General features: G+C 49.8%; 2 protein-coding genes, 1 non-coding gene and 1 pseudogene across 3 annotated transcripts; 2 read left to right on the top strand and 2 right to left on the bottom strand.

Annotated features, from left to right (window-relative positions):
- Positions 1–5,344: 5,344 nt before the first annotated feature.
- Imp4 (IMP U3 small nucleolar ribonucleoprotein 4) lies at positions 5,345–13,455 on the bottom strand. The gene is made up of 9 exons (XM_045149733.1): positions 13,143–13,455; positions 12,933–13,041; positions 7,666–7,749; positions 6,989–7,098; positions 6,782–6,914; positions 6,550–6,704; positions 6,381–6,475; positions 6,201–6,274; positions 5,345–6,112 (listed from the first exon to the last, which is right to left on the bottom strand). The coding sequence occupies exons 1-9, from the start codon at positions 13,143–13,145 to the stop codon at positions 6,000–6,002; spliced, it is 876 nt and encodes a 291-aa protein (XP_045005668.1). The 5' UTR covers positions 13,146–13,455; the 3' UTR covers positions 5,345–5,999.
- On the bottom strand, positions 8,795–9,920 carry LOC105944751 (annotated as a pseudogene).
- Positions 13,368–19,264, top strand: Ccdc115 (coiled-coil domain containing 115). Its single transcript, XM_004668182.2, has 5 exons — positions 13,368–13,851; positions 13,928–14,031; positions 14,115–14,197; positions 15,748–15,879; positions 18,253–19,264. The coding sequence occupies exons 1-5, from the start codon at positions 13,741–13,743 to the stop codon at positions 18,369–18,371; spliced, it is 549 nt and encodes a 182-aa protein (XP_004668239.2). The 5' UTR covers positions 13,368–13,740; the 3' UTR covers positions 18,372–19,264.
- A 1,101-nt stretch (positions 19,265–20,365) lies between these two features.
- On the top strand, positions 20,366–20,437 carry Trnae-uuc. The gene has a single exon. It is a non-coding gene; the product is annotated as a tRNA-Glu (tRNA).
- The last annotated feature ends 369 nt before the right edge of the window (positions 20,438–20,806 follow it).

Raw genomic sequence — 20,806 nt, forward strand, 5'->3', positions numbered from 1 at the left:
TTTTTTTTTTTTTTTCATTTTGTGCCTGGTTTATTTTACGTAAGAGACCGCGTTTACACATGACTGGAGCTTGAGGGTTCCGGACACCTCCAACTGCAAGTTTACAAACTCTTCAGTGCAGAGTCCCCTGCCTCAGGGAGCTCTAGACTTCCAAAGTTCTTGGGTCCCAGCCACAACTGAGCAGTGTTTCTTGACTTTCCCAGGCCCAGGCCAGAGCCTCGCCCAGGATGCCCACCATGCCAACCCCAGTGGCTACTGCCTCCACACCTTCAGGTAGGTGAGCTTGAAATGGAGGGTAGACATTTTTTGTTTGTTTTGTTTTGCTTTGTTTTTCGAGGTAGAGTCTCACTCTAGCTCAGGTTGACCTGGAATTCACTATATAGTCTCAGAGTGGCCTTGAACTCAAAGTGATCCTCCTACCTCCGCCTCCTTCTATCCTTCTAGAAGTGCTGGGACTAAAGGCATGTGCCACCACCCCCGGCAGGAGATGTACTTTAAGTCACTGAGAGGTAGATCAACGGAATCAACGCTAACAGGTTGTCAATTTAATTAACTGGGGGGGGGGGGGCTCATTAGAATGTTCAAATTCGGGGATAGGCAAACTTAAAAAGCCAGACAGTGGGGTTGAGAAGATTGTTCATGGTTATTAAGTCCATGCTTGCAAAAAGCCTGCCAGCCTGGGTCCAATTCCTCAGTACCAGCCTAAAGCCTTCTGTGTCAAATAAAAAAAAATATTTTTTAAAAAGCAAGACGGGCTGGAGAGATGGCTTAGTGGTTAAGGCGCTTGCCTGCAAAGCCTAAGAACTCATATCAGAATCTCCAGGTCCCACTTAGCCAGATGCAGTGACATAAGCAGGCAATGTCGCCCGTGAGCCACAAGACATCAGATTTGTCTAGAGTTCGTTCACCACAGCTGAAGGCCTTGGCACACCCATTCATTCTATCTCTCTCTCTCTCCCTTTTAATAAAGAGCAACAAAAAAAAAAAGTCCCAGCTACTTGAGTTTCCCTTACTATTCATGTCACAGATTGTGTACCTGTGTATGTGGTTGGGGGTGAGGGAGTCCTACAGACTAGTTTGGTGATTGAAAGATCAAAGTGAGGATCAGACCAGCTTATTGTTCAGTAGTCACTGTGGATCCCTCCATGTCTTCAGGGAGGCAGTAGTGATCATTAAGAGTGAACAGTGATAGTGGATGTTTTGGCAGGCAGTGACTGGGAGGTCGCTGTCCCCTGAACAAGGTACCAGTGAAAGAACTTTGAAAGCACCAGAGGAGGCAGAAGCTAGAGCAGTGACTAAGAACCTTTCCTTGGCTCTGGAAGTGAGCATCAGTGCAATTGTTGCTGCTTAGTGGGTGGGCATGACTTGTTGGAGACTCAGGGAGATGGGTTACAGAAGGATCTAGGAGCTTAGAGAAAGCATGGGTTTCTTGGGAAGTCATGTGAGGTATCTGTACCCTGAGGTTGCTAGTGGCAGTCCCTCTAGACTAGGGAACGCCAGCGTGTATAGGGGGGTCATGAAGACATCATGAAAGGTCTCTGGAACCACAGTAGATATAGAAGGAGGCAGTGGTCACTGGACAGTAGGTGATCAGAGGGGCAGCTCAGATGATAACCAAGCAGGAAGACTGATTCACTGACTAGCGTCTCTGCCTTGCTGGCTGGAGATCTGTCCAAGTAGGGGCTGAGAACCTGACCAACTGAGGAAGCCTAATGGGGTCTACTGTGCAGAGGGTGGGATCCCACAGAGGGTGTCCTTCTCATAGGCTAAGTCTGTCCTACTGGTGGAAGGCTGACTGGGTGGGTTGGAGGCATCCAGTCTACCTGGGCTAGGCGCTCTGCCTTCCACTTGACTAGAATCAGTCTTCCAGTAGGCGAGGAAAGGAAGGATGTATATTTCTCTCTGGCCCCAGATGTATCTGTCTCCCCATCTATCTGAGTCTGACCATTTGACTGGCTCTCCAGGGAGTTTGCGTTCTTGGGATTCTGTCTGTCCGTCTGAGTCTGTCTGGCCAGGAGGCTGTCTGGTGGTTGGTGGGTAGTAGAGGTGCAAGGGTATCTGTCCCAGAATCCGAGGAGCTGTTCAGATACTGCCTTATGGGCTGTGAACTACCTACTGCACATGGCACCAGCTGGGTGTCTTCCTAAACATGTAGTCAACCTCCTCCACAACCCACCCCTTGCATAGTTGAACCCATCTTCCCTGCCCTGCCGATGCCAAATTGTCCCCTCCATATCCCCGCAACATCCCAGTGCCCTCAGCCTGCTCAGCTCAGACTGGGTGCAGGGGATGGCAAGACCGCAGAGACCTCCGCTAGCAATCCTAGCCCATCTACCCCTCTCTCCTCCCAGAGTTCAAGCTGTGCCTGTGCGGGGGGGGGGGGGGGGCGCCTGCTGCTGCAGCGGGTGGTCTCCCTGCGAGCCCCGCTCACTGGCGGTGACAGCAGCTGACTCTCCCAGCTCACAGCGCTTGCGGCAAGACCACTTGAGCTGAGGGCGGGTGCTGGCGGGTGTTTGAGGAGCCTAGCTGATGAGCTGATGTTGCAAAGGGAAAGAGGAAGTACAGTGGAAAAACCTGAGACACCACCCGCAAAGCTTGTTGGGGGGGGTGGGCGTGGGATGCAGCAGGATGAACTTCCTCCCCTGGCTTCACGGTGTTGAGTCTTCAGGCTTGGGGAGCTGCCCCGTGAGCCCATCCACAAGTGTGGCGTTTGGCAAACAGCACATCCAGCCTACTGTGGAGTTCTGCACTGGCGCCCAGCGCCTCTTCTAGAGCTGTTGCTTGGCTCCCCAAATCTCCTCAGGGGTCCAGGTTTCAGTGTTCTCAATCAAGGATTCTTCCTGGACCCTCCGTGAGAAAGAGACAGCACCTCAGCGCAGCAGAACTCAGCCCAAGGAGAAACCACTTGACTAACAACTCCCACCCCCCACCCACCCTGAACCCCCATCTTGCTGGAGGCAGGTTTCTGCCCTTGGGACTTGCCCTGAAATTTTGCTTCTGTCTTAAAAAAGAAAATCTTGACAAGACAAAGGAAGGCATTCCCTGTCCCTCGCTTTAAAAATGACATCCAGGAGACTGGAGAGATGTCTTGGTGGTTGAAGGTACTTGCCTGCCAACCCGGAGTTCAATTCCCCAATACCCACATAAAGCCAGATGCACAGGGTGACACATGCATCTGGAGTTCATTTGCAGTGGCAGGAGCCCTACTGTGCCCATTCATATTCATTCTCCTTTTCTCTACAAATAAATTTTTTAAATGACATCCAGCCAGGCATGTTCATAACGATAATCCAGTATTCAGAAACCTGTAGTAGGGAATTACTGTGAGTTTGATGCCAGCCTGGGCTAGAATGAGTTCCAGGTCAGCCTGTGGTAGCTAATGAGACCTTTAAAAAAAATTATATTCTGGGGCTGGAGAGATGGCTTAGCAGTTAAGGTGCTTGCCTGCAAAGCTAAAGGACCGCGGTTCCTCAGGACCCACGTAAGCCATACAAGGTGGTGCATGCATCTGGAGTTTGTTTGCAGTGGCTGGAAGTCCTGTCACACCCATTCTCTCTCTCTCCCCTTCTCACTCTGCCTCTTTCCCAATTGCAAATAAATAAAAATAAAATATTCAAAAAAAAGTTCCTTCAAATGTACATGCTAACTCTTCTCCTAGATCGGCCTCCACCTTGAGGCAGAGCCTGGGCACTGGCCTGATGTTCCCCTTGAGGGAAATACATTCAGACAAATACATTGTCCCTGGCAGCACCTTGGCATAAGCATAAGTGAACAGCTGTTTTTCAAAGCAGGGTCTCACTCTAGCTGAGGTTGAGCTGAAATTTACTATGTAGTCTCAGGGTGGCCCTCCTACCTCTGCCTCCCGAGTGCTGGGATTAAAGAAAGGTGTGTGTCACCACACTTGACCCCTTTTTCCTCTCTTTAAAAAATAGTTTTGGGCTGGAGAGATGGCTTAGTGGTTAAGCGCTTGCCTGTGAAGCCTAAGGACCCCGGTTCGAGGCTCGGTTTCCCAGGTCCCACGTTAGCCAGATGCACAAGGGGGCGCACGCGTCGGGAGTTCGTTTGCAGAGGCTGGAAGCCCTGGCGCGCCCATTCTATCTCTCTCCCTCTATCTGTCTTTCTCTCTGTGTCTGTCGCTCTCAAATAAATAAATTAATTAATTTAAAAAATATTAAAAAAAATAGTTTTAAGCCTGGAAAGACCTTACCTCGAAAACCAAAAAGAAAAGAGGGGAAAAAAATCCAAATGTACCCTTTACTTAAAATGAAGCTGAGAGCTCAGAAGGCAGCTGACCAGGATCAGTGAGGAAATGCAATATTTACCACAGTAACATCAGTCCTCCCTGGATAACCGAGTAGTTGGGTCCCACCCAGGTGCAAAGCCCTCCGTCTTCTGCCCGGCGAGCCCACCATGCTGCTTCGCGCTGCTGCTTCCTCCCTCTACTTCTGGACCCTCCCACGCCTCACCCGTGCAGTGGGGAAACACGTGCAAACCATTTCTGTAAAGGACGATTGTCTCTCAGCCCAATTTGTGCCACTGTAATATCACAACTGGCTAATTTATAAACAACAGAAAATTACTGCTCGGTAATGGTAAGCCCAAGACCCAGATGCCAGAAGGTGTACTGGTGGGACCACCTTCTGGTTCATACATGGTGATTCCTTGTGTCCCTGGGGTGGTTTCAATCAGATATCCCCCATAAACTCATGTTTTGAACGCTTACTTCCCAGCTGGTAATTTGGGAGGTGGAGACTTGCTGGAGGCGTTAAGGGTGTTCTAAGGGTATTCTAGCCCAGCTCCCCCTTGCCAGAGCCTGGATCACTCTTGTTGCTACTGTCCACATGCTATGGCAGAAGTGATTTCCACTCTGCTTACCCTGCATCATGGAGCTTCCCAAGAGTGCCTCAAAAAAAAAAAAAAAAAAAAAAAAAAAGTCGAGCCAAGTGTGGCGATGCACACCTTTATAATCCCAGCACTTAGGTGGCAGAGGTAGGAAGATCGCTGTGAGTTGAGGCCAACATGAGACTACACAGTGAATTCCAGGTCAGCCTGGACTATAGTGAAATTCTACCTCGAAAAAACAAAACCAAAACAAAACAAAAAACACCAACAATGAGGGATGAGAGGCTGGATGGCTCAGCATTAAGGCACTTGCCTGCAAAGCATAAAGACCCTAGTTTGATTTCCCAGTACCCACATAGTGCCATATGTACAATATGATTTATGCATCTGGGGTTTGTTTGCAGTGATTGGAGGCCCTGGTGCACCCATTCTCTCCTTTTCTATCTGCCCCCCTCCGAATAAATAAATATTTTAAAAAAAACAATGAGCTTACCACAACACATCTGTTAGGATGTTTATTATTTAAAGAACAAAAGAAATAAGGAGGAAAGATGATGACATCAAAAGTGACTGAGTGAGATGGGGAAGGGATATGATGGGAAGTGGAGTTGCGAAGGGGAATGCGGGGGAGAAGGGAATTACCATGGTTTATTATCTATAATTATGGAAGTTGGCAAGTATGTTATAAAAAATAAACTCTTGTCTACTGCTGGTGGGAATGGAAATTGGTCAGTGAATGATGGAAAACAGGAGATTACTCTAAAAATTAAAAACAGTTGGGGATGTGGGTAGAGGGCATACACAGGAAGAGCTGAGGATGGGAGGCCCCCACCCCTCCTGTCTTCTCTGGCTCTCCCCAGGTGATGTGGAAAGGCCCATCCTTGAGTCAGAGGTAGGCATGGTAGGAGGGCTGTTGGTGCCATGTAAACTAGGCACAGGGATTCTGCGACACAGCTGGCCTTACTGCACCCACACAGGAACGTGCTCCCAGGGCCCAACTCCCATGGGGACACCAACACCAAGTCTCCAGACAGCAGGCCCACTGCGACCAGTTGGAAGCCGTAGGCCAACATGACAGGTTTATTCGGATTAATGGGCTCATCTGTGACAAAACCTTGCCCTCAGATTCCCATCCGCATCCTGTCTGGACAGCAGGCTCACTCAGCGCTCAGGAAGACCCGCTTCCGTGCCGTGTTGGTGTAGGGGTGCCAACGCCACTCCACGTCTGCTGTGGCCTCCTGCTCCAGTGTGCCCAGGCGAATCATGTACACTGGGGACAGGGGACAGGTATATCATTATGTACGCTGTAGCATTCTTTCCTTTACTGCCCCAGACACGGAAGAAAGCCCCAAACTCACACTTCAGCTCAAAGCGAGGCCCGACCTCGGTCAGTTCCACATTGCGGTGGTCTGTCTTCTTGTAGACATGGTGCCTGCAGAGGGAAGAAACAGAATTAGGGACTTGGGTCAGCCATCTAAGTATGGGGGTGGGGGATGACAAAGGTCACTAATGGCCCAGCTCCCAGCCCATGAACCCACCGGAATGAGATGTAGTCATCCTGGTTTGCAAATGTGATGACCCGGTGGCTGTCATCTTTAGGCACCGGAAACAGGTAACGGAGGATGTCAGACACCTGAAGCACAGGGAGGGAGAGTGGCAAATGGCTGACCTGACCCCCTGCCCTCTCCCCCAAGGCTGGAGACTTACCCGCTTACCCAGCCGGGAAGAAAAGCCATGTGTGATGAGGTGAGGCTTAGCTTCTGACATGGTGCCTATGTCAGGGATGTCATGCCGCATGACCACGTTGCACAGCGTGAAGTAAGCGGTAGGGCCGAAGGGCAGATGGCTGACAATGAGTCCCACTGTGGAGACGGGGCTATCAGAAACCTCATCTGCCAGGGGAACACCCCCTGCCCCTTCTCCCTCCCGCAAGCCTCACCTGGTGTGCCTCGGTGCTCATGGACAACCAAGAGGTCAGTGACCCCGTTCGCTTTGCAGGCTCGCACTAGCGCTCCAACCTCATGCCGCCCTCGGTTCATGCGCTGGGCGCCTGGGAACACGAGCTTCAGTTCCTGCCGTGGACCAATGTCTTGTTAGACTGGGGTCACTGGTCCTAGGCATGTCCTACCCCCTGCCCCACTGGTACCTTTGCAAACATCTTCAGACGAGAACTGGGGTCTCGAGAGGTAGTGATCATGATCTTAGGATCCTCCACCCCTGCCCAGCGATACTCATCATCTACGTGACTGGTCACACCTGTCAGGAGCATGAGAGGTACATGTGACATGGTCTTGGGAGCAAAATGCTAACTGAGTCTGTTTGAGAAAATCTTCAATAATAGAAATGCATCACCCCCAGCAGACAAGAGGGAACCCATCAGGCCACTGCTACTAAAAACACATCCAACTGAGGAAAGGAAGGGCCTACAGTGGCAAAATGCTGATCTCCTGAGAACAGAAGTGATGGACTCCTTTGACAACAAATATCTACACTGTCTATGATTCCATTCCCATTTGCTGAATAACACACACAATGAATGAGACCTCTGGGTCACAATGTTAGAGACATGGTCTACGGCAGCAGACATTGCCGTGGGAGAATAAGCAGAGCCAGGGGAACACTACTGGGTGCTGTATACATGGAAATGGACACTTTCAGAGACAGGAGCCATAGTGCCATCTATGCAAACTGGCGGGCACCTGGCAACAGTTCCGGCAGCAGCTATGGACACCTGTCACGTGGAAATGTGCCCAGCATGTTAAGAGTCATGGAGTCCATTGAGCAAAGTCAGTTTGGTGTTAGGTGGGGCTGCAGAGTAGTTACCTTCACCACCCGCGTCATCGAACTCCAGGGACCCTTGTAAGGCCAGAGCCTCCCGCCGTAACTCAGTGGGAATCAGGTGATTTTCTGCAGGGAAAAGACAGATACCAAATGAAACACAAACAGAAACCCCTCATTTTATGACACTCTGCAGCTTACTAACCTACACAAATTTGATTGAAAGACAACTCACTTACAGAATGACTAGGAAGGAGGGGGGTAACAAACCAACTACTCCTGGTGGCTGGCGTGGTGGCGCACACCTTTAATTCCAGCACTCGGGAGGCAGAGGTAGGAGGTTCACCATGAGTTCAAGGCCACCCTGAGACTACATAGTGAATTCCAGGTCAGCCTGGGCTAGAGTGAGACCCTACCTCGAAAAACCAAAAAAACAAAGTACTCCTGTTTTTTGTTTTTGTTTTTCCAGGCCTACAAAGGAGGAGACTTTTTATTAGCATTGTTACAGGCAATGCATTACATGAGCTTATCCTCAGTGTACAACCCACCCAAGCTGCAGAAGACAGGCCAGCAGAGGGAATCTCTTATTGTACACAGTGCAGAAACAGGACCACCCTGAATGCCAACAGAAGATTGGAAATCACTTTACAAAAAGTAAATAAAAATAATGCTTTTTTTATTTAGAAAAGTGCCAGCTCTTGGGCAGCAGAGCATCATGTGGTCACGCCCCAGCTGGGCAGTGGGCAAGACCCCAAGCAGGCAGCCCAACCTGAGTATCCAGAGGCTTCCCACTGTGTACTCATGTGGGAACACCCTGCTTTCCTGTTTCCTTCTCCTAAGTGTATAACCTACTGATCAGCCGCCCTTCATCAGTCCCAAGTGTTCGGGTCAGAGATTCCCTTTTGTAAGGCTTAAATCTGAGTAAAGAATGAAGAAACCAAACACCAAATCTTAAAACGTTGTGTGAGTGGAGCTCACGCCAATTCAGAAGTGCACTCCTGCCCTTCCCTTAGAGCTCTACTTTGGTAATATTAACATTTAACCAGTTAGCAAAATCAACACCATCATTTCGGTAGTTACTCCTCTGTGCGTAGTAAGTGGTGCAAGATGAACTTCACATTTGATAAAGCAGATTTGAAAACAGCTTGCCAGAAAGTGTGCCTCCCCTCCACACCTATCTAAGCTCGGGGACATGAGGACAGGCCCCTGTGTGTCTGTGGTGCGCACGCCCACCAGGCCAAATGGTCTGGCAGCCGGCGTCACTCCTCTTCCTGCCCGTGAGGATGATGAGGACCAGCCCTGCCAGGGCGCCACCCACAGCAATGGGGATCAGCATGCTGTTTCCATCCTGCACACGCTCTTCCACAGACCCAAACCTGTTGCCTTCAACTTTGAAAGCCTGGACCCAAATGCTGAAGACACTGAAGGAGAACATCGTGGTGACAGGGATGTGCTCCTCGGTGCTGCATTTGCATGAGTTCCCAATGGTGGTCTGCAGGGCCCTCAGTGAGCTGTTGACAGCTCTGAGTGGGGGCTCTCTAGCATCAGGAAGAATCATTTTCAACTGGATTCCTTGTAGGAGGTATACACTAGAACTTGCATTCATCCCAAACTGCAACACCAGGACAGTGCCCTTCTGGTTCTGGTTCCTCAGGCTCAGGGTTACCAACTGGGCACTGAAGCTTCCATCAAACAAAGTCTTATTTGGGTTGACGTTGAGCACTCTGGTCACAGTCGTGCTGTCCTTGAGCAAGTAGGAGATGTTCAGCTGCAGTGCCAGACTGGCCAGCAGGCAGGTTCCATTGTCACCAGTCATGTGGCACAAGTGGTGGTAAGGGGCTGGGTGGTGCAGTGGAAGGTTCATCCTGCTTGCAGCGAGTCTCTTCCTTGCTGAAGGTGCTATTAGACAAATAGGCCTGGATGGTGGTATCCTGGAGTGTGACGATCACATCTTGCATTGCGATCTGCATAGCACTGACACATGGGTACTTTTTGTCTATATCTGCCTCGATGTCACTTACAGACTCCTCTACCTTGATATCCTTGGAACTTGCATTGGGGAAAATTTCTGTGTCTGACAACTTGTAAGTAAACTTCATAACCTTGACCTGGTAACGTGTTACATTTCTTGCAAAGGTGAAAGTCAGGGAATATCCTATTCTAAAACCAATCGTGAGGATAGATTCAGAAGGATTTTCTCCACGAGAGCTGTTGCTAATCAGTATGTCTACAGAGGATGGCAGAGAAAAGCTTGCATTCGAGCAGCAGCAGGAGCAGCAGAGGCCGATGGACGTCGCCAAGAGTCGTCATGGTGCGATGCAGCCAAGGCCAAGCGGGCGGCGCAGGCTGGCGGCAGGTCCAGCGGTAAGGCAGCGTCCACTGACTCCACAGGAGCGGCAGGTGCACCAACGAAACCCCACGGCCCGCAGCCACTCCTGTTTTTTTTTTTTTTTAATATTTTGTTATTTTTATTTATTGATTTGAGAACAACAGAGAGAGAAAGAGGCAGATAGAGAGAGAATGGGCGTGCCAGGGCCTCCAGCCACTGAAAACAAACTCCAGACCCGAGCGCTACCTTATGCGTCTGGCTAACGTGGGTCCTGGGGAATCGAGCCTCGAACAGGTATCCTTAGGCTTCTCAGGCAAACACTTAACCGTTAAGCCATCTCTCCAGCCTCACTCCTGTTTTTTGACAGCCTCTAGGCGTTGGATTAGAGGGTGTGCCACCACACCTGGCTACCAAACTCTTTTCATCTACTTGGCAACTTGTGGCTACAGGGGACTTCACTTTATATTTTATTACAATAAGTATTATACTTTTTAAATATTTTATTTATTTATGAGAGAGAAAGAAACAGATAGAAAAAGAGAATGGGCACACCAGGGCCTCTAGCCACTGCATACAAACTCCAGACACATGTGCCCCTGATGCATTTGGCTTATTTGGGTCCTGGGAAATCAAACCCGGGTCCTTAGGCTTCACAGGCAAATGCTGTCACCGCTAAGCCATTTCTCCAGTCCCACAAGTATTATTCTTATAGCCTGACAAAATTTTTAAATAATTTTAGGGAGGGGTATAGATCATGGGTAGGTAGCTTGCTTACGCTAGGTTTGATTTTCAGCACCACAAAAACAAAAATCAACTTTGTTTAGAAACAGACTGCTGTCCATGGGATATTTTTTATACATGGGATATTTTTTATAATCATGGAAAATGTTAATAAAAAATTGTGGAAAAAAAAAGAAACAGGCTGCTGCTGGGCATGGGGGTATATGCCTTTGTCCTGGGACATCACACAAACGTGGTCCAGTCTGAGACAGAGCTCACTATGCAGCTGAAGACGCTGAGCTTCTGATTTCCCTGCCTCTATCTCCCCAGTGCTGGGATCACAGGGGTGCACTATCCCAATCCAGTTTATGCCTGGAGATGGAACCCAAGACTCCATGAATCTAGGCAAGCACTCAACTGAGCTACATCCCCTGTCTTAAAATCATGCTTGTGAACTCAAACATACTACACTCAGTTTATAACAGTAAAAGTTAGAAACATCGGGGCTGGACAGATGGCTTAGTGGTTAAGCCACTTGTCTGCAAAGCCAAAGGACCTAGGTTAGATTTCCCCAAGACCCACCTGAGTCAGATGTACAAGGTGGCACATGCATCTGGAGTTCAAATGCAGTGGCTAAAAGTCCTGGAAAGCCCTTTCTTTCTCTCTCTCACTCTGTCTCTGTATCTGCCTCTTTCTCTCTCTCAAATTATTTTTCTTTTTAAAGTGAGAAACATCAAAGTGAATCTAATCAGGGGTATTGGGGGTGATGCACCATCAGACAGGTAGCATAAAGATCTACCGACACAAAACCAACAAAGGCAAAATTAAACTCCAATCTCAAAAGTAAACAAAAATTAAATGCTAACATGGATTAATACTTCAAAAAATACTCCAGCCAGGCGTGGTGGCGCACGCCTTTAATCCCAGCACTCAGGAGGCAGAGGTAGGAGGATCACCGTTGAGTTCGAGGCCACCCTGAGACTACACAGTGAATTCCAGGTCAGCCTGGGCTAGAATGAGACCCTACCTCGAAAAATAAATGAATGAATAAATAAAAATACACGAGCAGGGTTGGAGGGATGGCTTAGCAGTTAAGGCATTTGCCTGCAAAGCCAAATTCAAATCAATTCCCCAGGACCCACATTAGCCAGATGCATGAGGAAGAGCATATGTCTGGAGTTCGTTTGCAGTAGCTGGAGGCCCTGGAGCACCCATTCTCTCCTTCTCTCCCTCCCTCTTTCTCTGTCAAATAAATAAGTTTTTAAAAATTAAAAAAAAAAAAAATACAAGAGCAAGCCAGGCGTGGTTGCACACGCCTATAATCCCAGCACTCGGAGGCAGAAGTAGGAGGCTCACCATTGAGTTCGAGGCCACCCTGAGACTACATAGTGTATTACAGGTCAGCCTAGGTTAGAGCGAGACCCTACCTCAAAAAATTAAAAGCAGATGCACAAAGTGGCACAGATGTCTGGAGTTCCGTTTGCAGTGGCAGAAGGCCATGGTGCACCCATACTTTCTCAGATAAACTTTTTTAAAAAAAAAAGCTAGAAGCTGGGGACTGTTAGGATGGTTTAGTGGTTAAGGCATTTGCCTGCAAAGCCAAAGGACCCAGGTTTGATTCCCCAGGACCCACGTTAGCCAGATGCACAAATTGGTGTACTCGTCTGGAGTTCGTTTGAAGTGGCTGGAGACCCTGGCGTGCCCATTTTCTCTCTCTCTCCCTCTTTCTCTGTCAAATAAATAAATAAAAAGCTGGAAGCCGGGCGTGGTGGCGCACACCTTTAATCCCAGTACTGGTGAGGGAGAGGTGGGAGGACGTGAGTTCAAGGCCACCCTGAGACTACATAGAGAATTCCAGGTCAGCCTGGGCTAGAGTGAGACCCTACCTCGAAAAATAAAACAAGCAAACAAAAAAATTTCAAAAACAAAACTTCAAAAAAGCTATAACAGGGCATATACAAGACAAGAGATTCTTGCAATCTGGTCCTAATATATACGATGGCAAGAACAAATACCAAGGGTTCTTTTACCCCCGCTCCTGGGGGTGGGGGGCAAGATCAGTGACAATAGGTACGTTTGAAAATTTGGTTAGAACTAGATACATTATGAACAAAATTAATAAGCATCAACAACAGTATCCTAGGGAAGGAGCACGTGGACACAAGTTCGGCCACGCTAACACAGACATGCAGTGCAGGCGCGTGTTAAGCCGTGGCATACACACATGCTCTCGGCGCCCACGCCGGCCCGGGACGGGGCTTACCTTCCAGCGCGCGCCTGACTTTCTCCTTCTTCTCTTGGGCAGTGCGCTGCGCATCCTCGCGGGCCTTGCGATACAGGTATTCTCGGCGCAGGCGAGCCTCCCGGCGGAGCTAGGAAACAGCACGGTCACCAAGGACCACAACCCAGCGCTCCGCGAGCCCCCACCTAGCGCACCCCAAGCCTCTCGGACCCCCGGGCTCAAGCATCCTACCATGATGGACGCTACTTCACTTCCACGCGGGTCTGAAATCTGTGGGCGACGCTGGCACCGCCATAGTCCTCACTTCCGCCCTCAACCAAGAAGGCCGAAGAGGCTTCACTCGTGTCTACTGCGGTTACGACTGACACTAGTTAAAATGGCGACCGGCAAACAGTAGTGCGCACTCGCCAAACCAACCAATAAGCTGGATCCACGATGTCATGTGGCTTACGGCTGCCACTAACAAATATGTCTGCCCACGGCTTCGCCATTGTTGGAGAGGACGCTTTATATTGAGGCGGTTCATCAAGCGTAGAAACCGCACTGCAGGCTTCCGAATCTGAATCACCTTTAGCACTGCGCAGCGTGAGACACTAATCGGCGGTAAGGATTTCTCCGCTCAGCTCCCCAGTGGACCCCGGCCATTGAAGCTGGCGGTCGCCGGGCCCCCAAAACCGTTGGCTTCCGGGGTCACGTCTGGGACCGCCCCCTTGGAGGCGGGGCTCCGGCGCCGATTGGCTGTTATGCCATAGCAACGGGCGAGGATTGGACGGCTTAGGAGGACGCCGCTTCAGCTTCTCCGCCCACGAGTCACGAGTGCGGCTGAGCCATGGCGGAACCGGAGCTGCGGGCGGAGCTGGACTCGCTGTACCTGCAGCTGCTGGGCGACCTGGAGGAACTGGAGACAAAGCGGGCAGCGCTGAACACCCGGGTGGAGGAGGTGCGTTCCCCGGGCTGGAGGCAGGGAGGGCGGGCACACGGACGGGAACCGAGTCTCAGCTCCCTCCTGTCCCCAGGGCTGGCTGTCGCTCGCCCAGGCGCGCTATGCCATGGGTGCCAAGTCGGTAGGGCCCCTGCAGTATGCCTCCCGGATGGAGCCGCAGGTCTGCGTGAGCGCCAGGTGAGGCACCCTCAGTGCCCGAGGGCGTGGGTGGGTGAGGCCGAGGCCTGGGGGTTGAATATGCATCTTCTCTTCTCCTACAGCGAGGCCCAGGACGGACTGCAGACATTCAGGGTGATCAAAGCTGACTCCCAGACCCCAGAGGAGGTGGGACCCCGCGAGGCAGGTGAGACCCTCATCTCTCCTACTTGGTAGTGTTAAAGACAAAACTCAGGCTGGGCCATGCACTCTGGAAGCTGAGGTAGAAGGATCGCTGTGAGTTCAAGACCAGCATGCGACTGCAGAGTGAGTTCCAAGGCAACTTGGGCTAGAGTGACTTTCTACCTGGAAAGAAAAATTTTAAAAGACAAAATTCACAGAACCATTAAGGAGAAAACTTTATTCGGGCTGTGGTCATAGCCTTAATTAGGACAGTTTTGCCTAACCTGTGTCCGGTGGGATGCAGCATCATGTTGCAATGGTGAGGTTAGACACCCCTACAGATAGAGCTTTCTGTTTAGGTAGAGGGAAAGTTTTTCAGGAAAGGAGATCTGAACAGAAAGTGTTCATCCCTGGGGCTAGAGAGATGGCTCAGAGGTTAAGGTGCTTGGGTTTGATACCCCAGTACCCATGTAAAGTCAGATGCAGAGTGGCACATGCCTCCGTGCATCAGGAGTTCATTTGCAGAGGCAGGAGGCCATGGCAAACCCCTTCTTTCTCATTCTCTCTCTGCTTACAAATAAGTAAAAGTTAAAGTAGGCCAGGTGTCACGCCTTTGATCCCAGCACATGGTAGGCAGAGGCTGGAGGATTTCCGTGAGTTCAAGGCCACCCTGAAACTACACAGTGAATCCCATGTCAGCCTGGGCTAGAAAAATAAATAAAGTTAAAGTAAAAAGAAAGAAAATATTCATCTCTGTTTTGGAGGAATAAACCTCTGATCCCAATTAATGTTCCTGAGACAAAGAATGGGGAATTGTAGAGTCTTATGACACATTTGAGCAAAACAGACAAGGTCAGTATGTGATTTTTGTTGTTGTTGTTGTTCATTTTTATTTATTTATTTGAGAGCGACGGGGGAGGGGGGGGCAGATAGAGAGAATGGGTGCGCCAGGGCCTCTAGCCACTGCAGAGTTCTGAAGAACTCCAGGCGTGGGCGCCCCCTTGTGCATCTTGCTAACATGGGGGGAATCGAGCCTCGAACCAAACTGGGGTCCTTAGGCTTCACAGGCAAGTGCTTAACCGCTAAGCCATCTCTCCAGCCTATTTTTTAAAAAAGATTTTATTTTTATTTATTTATTGCAGTCAGAGAGGGAGAGAGAGTGTGTGAGAGAGAATGGGCACGCCAGGGCTTCTAGCCACTACAAATGTACTCCAGACACACGCATCAATACGTGCATCTGGTTTAGTGGGACCTGGAGAATTGAACCTGGGTCCTTAGGCTTCACAGGCATGTTCTTTAACTGCTAAGCCATCTCTCCAGCCCTAGTGTGGGATCTTGTTGCAGATAGGATCATCTGGGAGGGTGGGGGCGTTCTGGGAGGGAGGAAAACTGAACAGATGGTCATCTGAATTACAAGAGGAAGGATGTGCTATTTCTAGGCACACAAAAAGGTGGAGGGGGGATTTTTCCAGTGCTCAGTGTTTTCCAGAATCATGAGCTCAGATTAAGCCCAGCATTATCACCAAGACAGTAAAGAGCTGGTAGTAAGACCCAGTCTCCAATCTCTTTCTCCAGCTCTGCGCAGACGTAAAGGTCCCACCAAGACCCATGAGCAAGAATCTCCTGCAGCCCCACAAGATCCCCTGAACTGGTTTGGAATCCTGGTTCCTCATAGTCTGCGGCAAGCCCAAGCTAGCTTCCGGGATGGTGAGTGGACCCAGCCACCTGTGCTCAGGGGTAGCCCTCGATCCTCAGAGTGCACTTGAACACATACACTGTATTAGGACTCGGCAGCTTTTCTCCATTGCTAACTTCTATTGAATAGCTGTTGGGGTTTCCCACCAAGGCATTCATTTGCTGTAGCATACTAGGTTCATGCTAGCTTCCAGGGGGCCCAGTAGGAGGAAAACTGGACAAATGTCATTCATGGAAGCCAGGCATCGTGGCGCACACCTTTAATCCCGGGATTTAGGAGGCTGAGTTAGAAGGATCACTATGAGTTCAAAGCCAGCCTGAGACTACATGGTGAATTTCAGATCAGCCTGGGCTACAGCAAGACCCTACCTCAAAAACCAATATATAGCCGGGTGTGGTGGCGCACGCCTTTAATCCCAGCACTCGGGAGGCAGAGGTAGGAGGATCGCCGAGAGTTCGAGGCCACCCTGAGACTACATAGTGAATTCCAGGTCAGCCTGAGCCAGAGTGAGACCCTACCTCGAAAAACCAAAAAAAAAAAAAAAAAAAAACCAATATATATAAATTTATTTACACACATGTATATGGGTGCACCAGGGTCTTTTGGCATTACAAATAAATGTCCAACCAGATGGTACCTCAAAAAAAATAGGCTGGGCATGGTAGCACATGCCTTTAATCCCAGCTCTTGGGAGGCAGAGGTACATGGATCACTGTGAGTTTGAGGCCACCCTGAGACTACAGAGTGAATTCCAGGTCAGCCTCGGCTAGAGAGTGAGACCCTTCCTTGAAAAACAAACAAACAAAAAAAGTAAGTAAATGCCTGTCCAGCTTTTTGGGGGTGGCTGAGGAAATTGAAACCCAGGTTGGTAGGCTTTTCAAGCAAAGTAGACAGAAGCCATCCAGAGGTGGGTCCTGAGTGTGGATCATGATCAGGAGCAGAGAAAACGGGTGAAGGAGAACAGAAAGAGAAGCAAGGAAGCACGATCTTGGGAGAAATAAAGAATGAGTCCACGAGAGCTGGAGAGATGGCTTAGCAGTTAAGGCACTTGCCTGTAAATCCTAAGGACCCCAGTTCAATTCCCCAGAACCCACTTAAGCCAGATGCACATAGTGGTACATGTATCTGGAGTCTGAAGTTTGTTTGTAGTGGCTAGAGGGCCTGGCACTTTCATATTCTTTCTCTCTCTCTCTTACACACACACACACAAATAAATAAATAAATAAATAGAGGTCCTGGCACTTCTATATTCTCTCTCATAAATAAATAAACTGACAACACAAAATTCACCAACTTTTAAAAAATAAAATATAGGGCTGGAGAAAGTCAAAGGACCCAGCACCCACAAAAGCCAGATTCACAAGGGGGTGCATGTATCTGGAGTTCGTTTGCAGTGGCTAGAGGCCCTGGTACACCCATTCACTCTCTGTCTCCTCTCTGTATCTCTCTCTCTGCTTGCAAATGAATAAAATAAAATAAAAATATTTTTTAAAAACAGCTTAAAAATAAATAAAATATAGCCGGGCTTGGTGGCGCACGCCTTTAATCATAGCACTGGGGAGGCAAAGGTAGGAAGATCACCATGAATCTGAGGCCACCCTGAGATTACATAGTTAATTACAAGTCAGCCTGGACCAAAGTGAGACCCTACCTTGAAAAACAACAACAAAAAATTAATTAATTAATAAATATTTAAAAGAAAAGAGGCCATGAGAAGATTTTATGATCTGTGAGATATTCATTCCTAGTGGTAGTGTGAAACTTTTTCCTGGCATGAACAAAGGTCTGTTCACTCCAGATAAGGCATCAAAGAAAGATTGAAGAAACAGTTCCATCCAAGTCCGAGTCTAGCTTAGTGAAGCAGTGAGTTTATTGGGGTTGCTTTCCAGAGCATGGATACCTCAAAGGCAGTTACATCAGCAGAAGCCTAGCCCAGCATGGGCGATGGCTCACGAAAGCGGCATTCCTGGCACTCCCTGCCAAACCTGCAGGCACCCTTCCGAATCTTGCTGCCCAGCCATGGTTACTGGTCATCTAACAGCAGGAGCAGAGGGTGGGTCTTGTTCATTTGAGCAGCTTCCTGGGACCTGGGGACTTTGTTTTACTTCCCAAGTCTGAGTAGCCTCCCTTCCAGGAGAGGATGCATCAATTCTGAGTTTGGAAATAGCTACACAACAGGTGGGGTATAAAGGAGGTCTAGGAAGCTTTTGAGGAGGTGATGTTTCTACACAGATCTGAAGGAGGTGAGAGTGTGGGTCCAGTGAGACCATTCTTGGAATGTAAAAGAGTGTGGAGGCCAAGAGATCTGAAGACCTAGAGGGGGCCCAGAGCTTCTGGAGTCATGTATTACAACTCTGTGGTGATATTCTCTCCTTCTGCTCCAGGCCTGCAGCTGGCTGCAGATATAGCCAGTCTCCAGACCCGCATCAGCTGGGGTCGAAGTCAGCTCCGGGGCCTCCAGAAGAAACTCAAGCAGCTCGATCCTGACCCTGGGGCTGCCTGACCTGCATCCAAGAGGCAGGCTCCAAGCACAGCTTGTTTCTGGATGCCCTACCTTGTCTAAGGCCTCCTCCTTCGCAAAAATGGTCCCTGCCCCAGCTACTGCCCCTCCTTAAAGTGTCCTTGGTCTGAGTTGTTTCTGGCGTTGTGAGATTTGGAATTCTCGAAGTAATGTTGAAAGCCACTCCTGGGAAACCGCGTGGGTCCCTGTTCTCATCTGTCCCCTCCCTGGGGCCTAGGTGCAGAGTGAACAGCCAGCCTCGGGTCAGCTGAGGTGTCACTCCTGGATGATGAAACACGGCGCCAGTGGTGTCAGGGAAGGTAGAAGTCATGCTTCTGGGCCACCAGATTCTTGAAAGTAACATGGCTAGAGTTAAAGTCCATATTCAGCTGACAGATCGATCGGTTCCAGTCAGAAAAGACATGAGCTGTCCTTGGTGGTGAACTCTAGAGGTTGAAGCTGGAGGATGACTTGAACCTGTGCAACAAAGACTGTGTCAAGAAAAAAATGACAACTGCACCCCCTCCAAAAAAAAAATCCAGGTAGATGGGCAGCCCTTAGCAACTATTGCATTTTACTTCAGTGAAAATGGTTTGATTGTTTGCAAGGAAGCTGGAGGAGGAGAAGACCTTCCTGGTTTCAGAGCCCTGTCGTTACCTGGCAGGAGGGAAGCCCGGCCCCCTGGTGCTGTTCCCGAATAGAATCCTCGTTTTGCTTTTCTACTGGGCTAACTTTTCAGCAGTTTGGGGGGGTTCTTTGTGTTTGGGGCATGAGATGTAATCCTTTGTGAGATGTACATATTTTTCAGTTTGTCTTTTATAATTATTTCCAACTTTATTGTAAAATAAACATACAATAGTTGAATAGTACCTAATAAAGTGAAAGTGAAAACTGTAGAAACGTTCTTTTTTACGGGGTCGGGGATCAAGGTAGAGTCTCTAGCTCAGGCTGACCTGGAATTCACTATGTAATCTCAGGGTGGCCTCGAATTCACAGCGATCCTCCCACCTCTGCCTCCCAAGTGCTGGGATTAAAGGCGTGCGCCACCACGCCCAGCTGCTCTTGTGTTTAAGTCAGTTTTACTTATTTGTTCGATTTCCTAGGTAGGGTCTTCTTACTCTAGCTCAGGCTGACCTGGAGTTCACTACGTAGTCTCAGGCGGGCCTCGAACTCACTGCCCTCCTACCTCTGTAGGCGTGCGCCATCACGCCAGGCAGTTTTTATTTCTAGGTGTGTCCCTCGCCACAGAACCTGCGGAGGTCAGAACCTCGGGCTGTTCTTTGGCCAAGAGCTTCCTCTGAGCTCCTTACCCCACACCCCTAAAATCAATTTTTAAAGTACAGTTGAATTTGTCATCCATCATGGCTCGCGCTTGGGATTGGAATGAATGCAATAATGAGGGAATGTTCTCGGTCTGTCCTCATGAGCTGTGGTTTCAGTTGGGGTGTCGGGGGAGTCCTGCACCCAGCTTTTCTAGCACGGGGCACAGGGAGGCGCAACCCTCCTCCCTCTGCGGGCCCTGAGAGCCACCATTTCCCTGCGCAATCTCCTATGTCAACTGGGGGCTCGCGTTCCGCGGAGCTCACCCTTGAGTCCAGGGGGACCCCACGATCTCACTGGAGGCGTCCGTCTAACGTTCCCGTCGGCGGAGCAGATTTGCCCTTGTACTGGGCAAGGGTGTGACTCTGGTTTATTTAACCGTGGCTGCAGTCCGCAGAGAATGGAACCCTTGTGACCAGGGAAGACAGGCATGCTCCCTGTCCCCCGCCCTGGCCACTCAGAAGAGGTCGTTTCTTAAAATCCTGAGCCACAGAGACGCTGCTGGGAGGGAGAGGGGGGAGAGCCCCTGACGTCAGCCGACCCGCAGCCGCCCCGCGCCGGCTCCGGACAGGCGGGTTCATCCCCGAGTCCCACGCCCCCCGGGCGGGGGTTTTGTGCAGGCCACCGGAGCTGATGCAAACGACATAGTCGGTAAAGCAGAGATGCACGTCAGCATCTCCCATATGGTCTAGCGGTTAGGATTCCTGGTTTTCACCCAGGCGGCCCGGGTTCGACTCCCGGTATGGGAACGGTGTCACTTTTTCCTTTTCAAACTGGCTGAAATGGTTGTCTGACCGACCCGCTTCGTTCCAACTTTGGAATTTCCCTCTTGGCTTGAACCAGAACGAACCTTGAGCTCCATCGTTCTGTGTTGATTGGAAATGATCATTTTCAACAGCCGTAACAGGTTGCTCCGCCTAGCGACTAGTTACGTGCCACTGCACTGTAGATGTAAGCCTATATTTTTGAAGTTATAAGTGAGTTAGATCTAAAAAGTCCCGATTTATTGTTAGTTTGCGCGGTGCAGGCCGCTTTCCCTGTTACGGCTCTGGAGAGAGGGTCCAGGGCGGCGCGGGACCGGGGGAGGAGGAGGGCGGGAGGCCCGGGCCGGGCGGCGC

Source organism: Jaculus jaculus, chromosome 5 (assembly GCF_020740685.1).
Source record: "Jaculus jaculus isolate mJacJac1 chromosome 5, mJacJac1.mat.Y.cur, whole genome shotgun sequence".
Classification (NCBI taxonomy): domain Eukaryota; kingdom Metazoa; phylum Chordata; class Mammalia; order Rodentia; family Dipodidae; genus Jaculus; species Jaculus jaculus.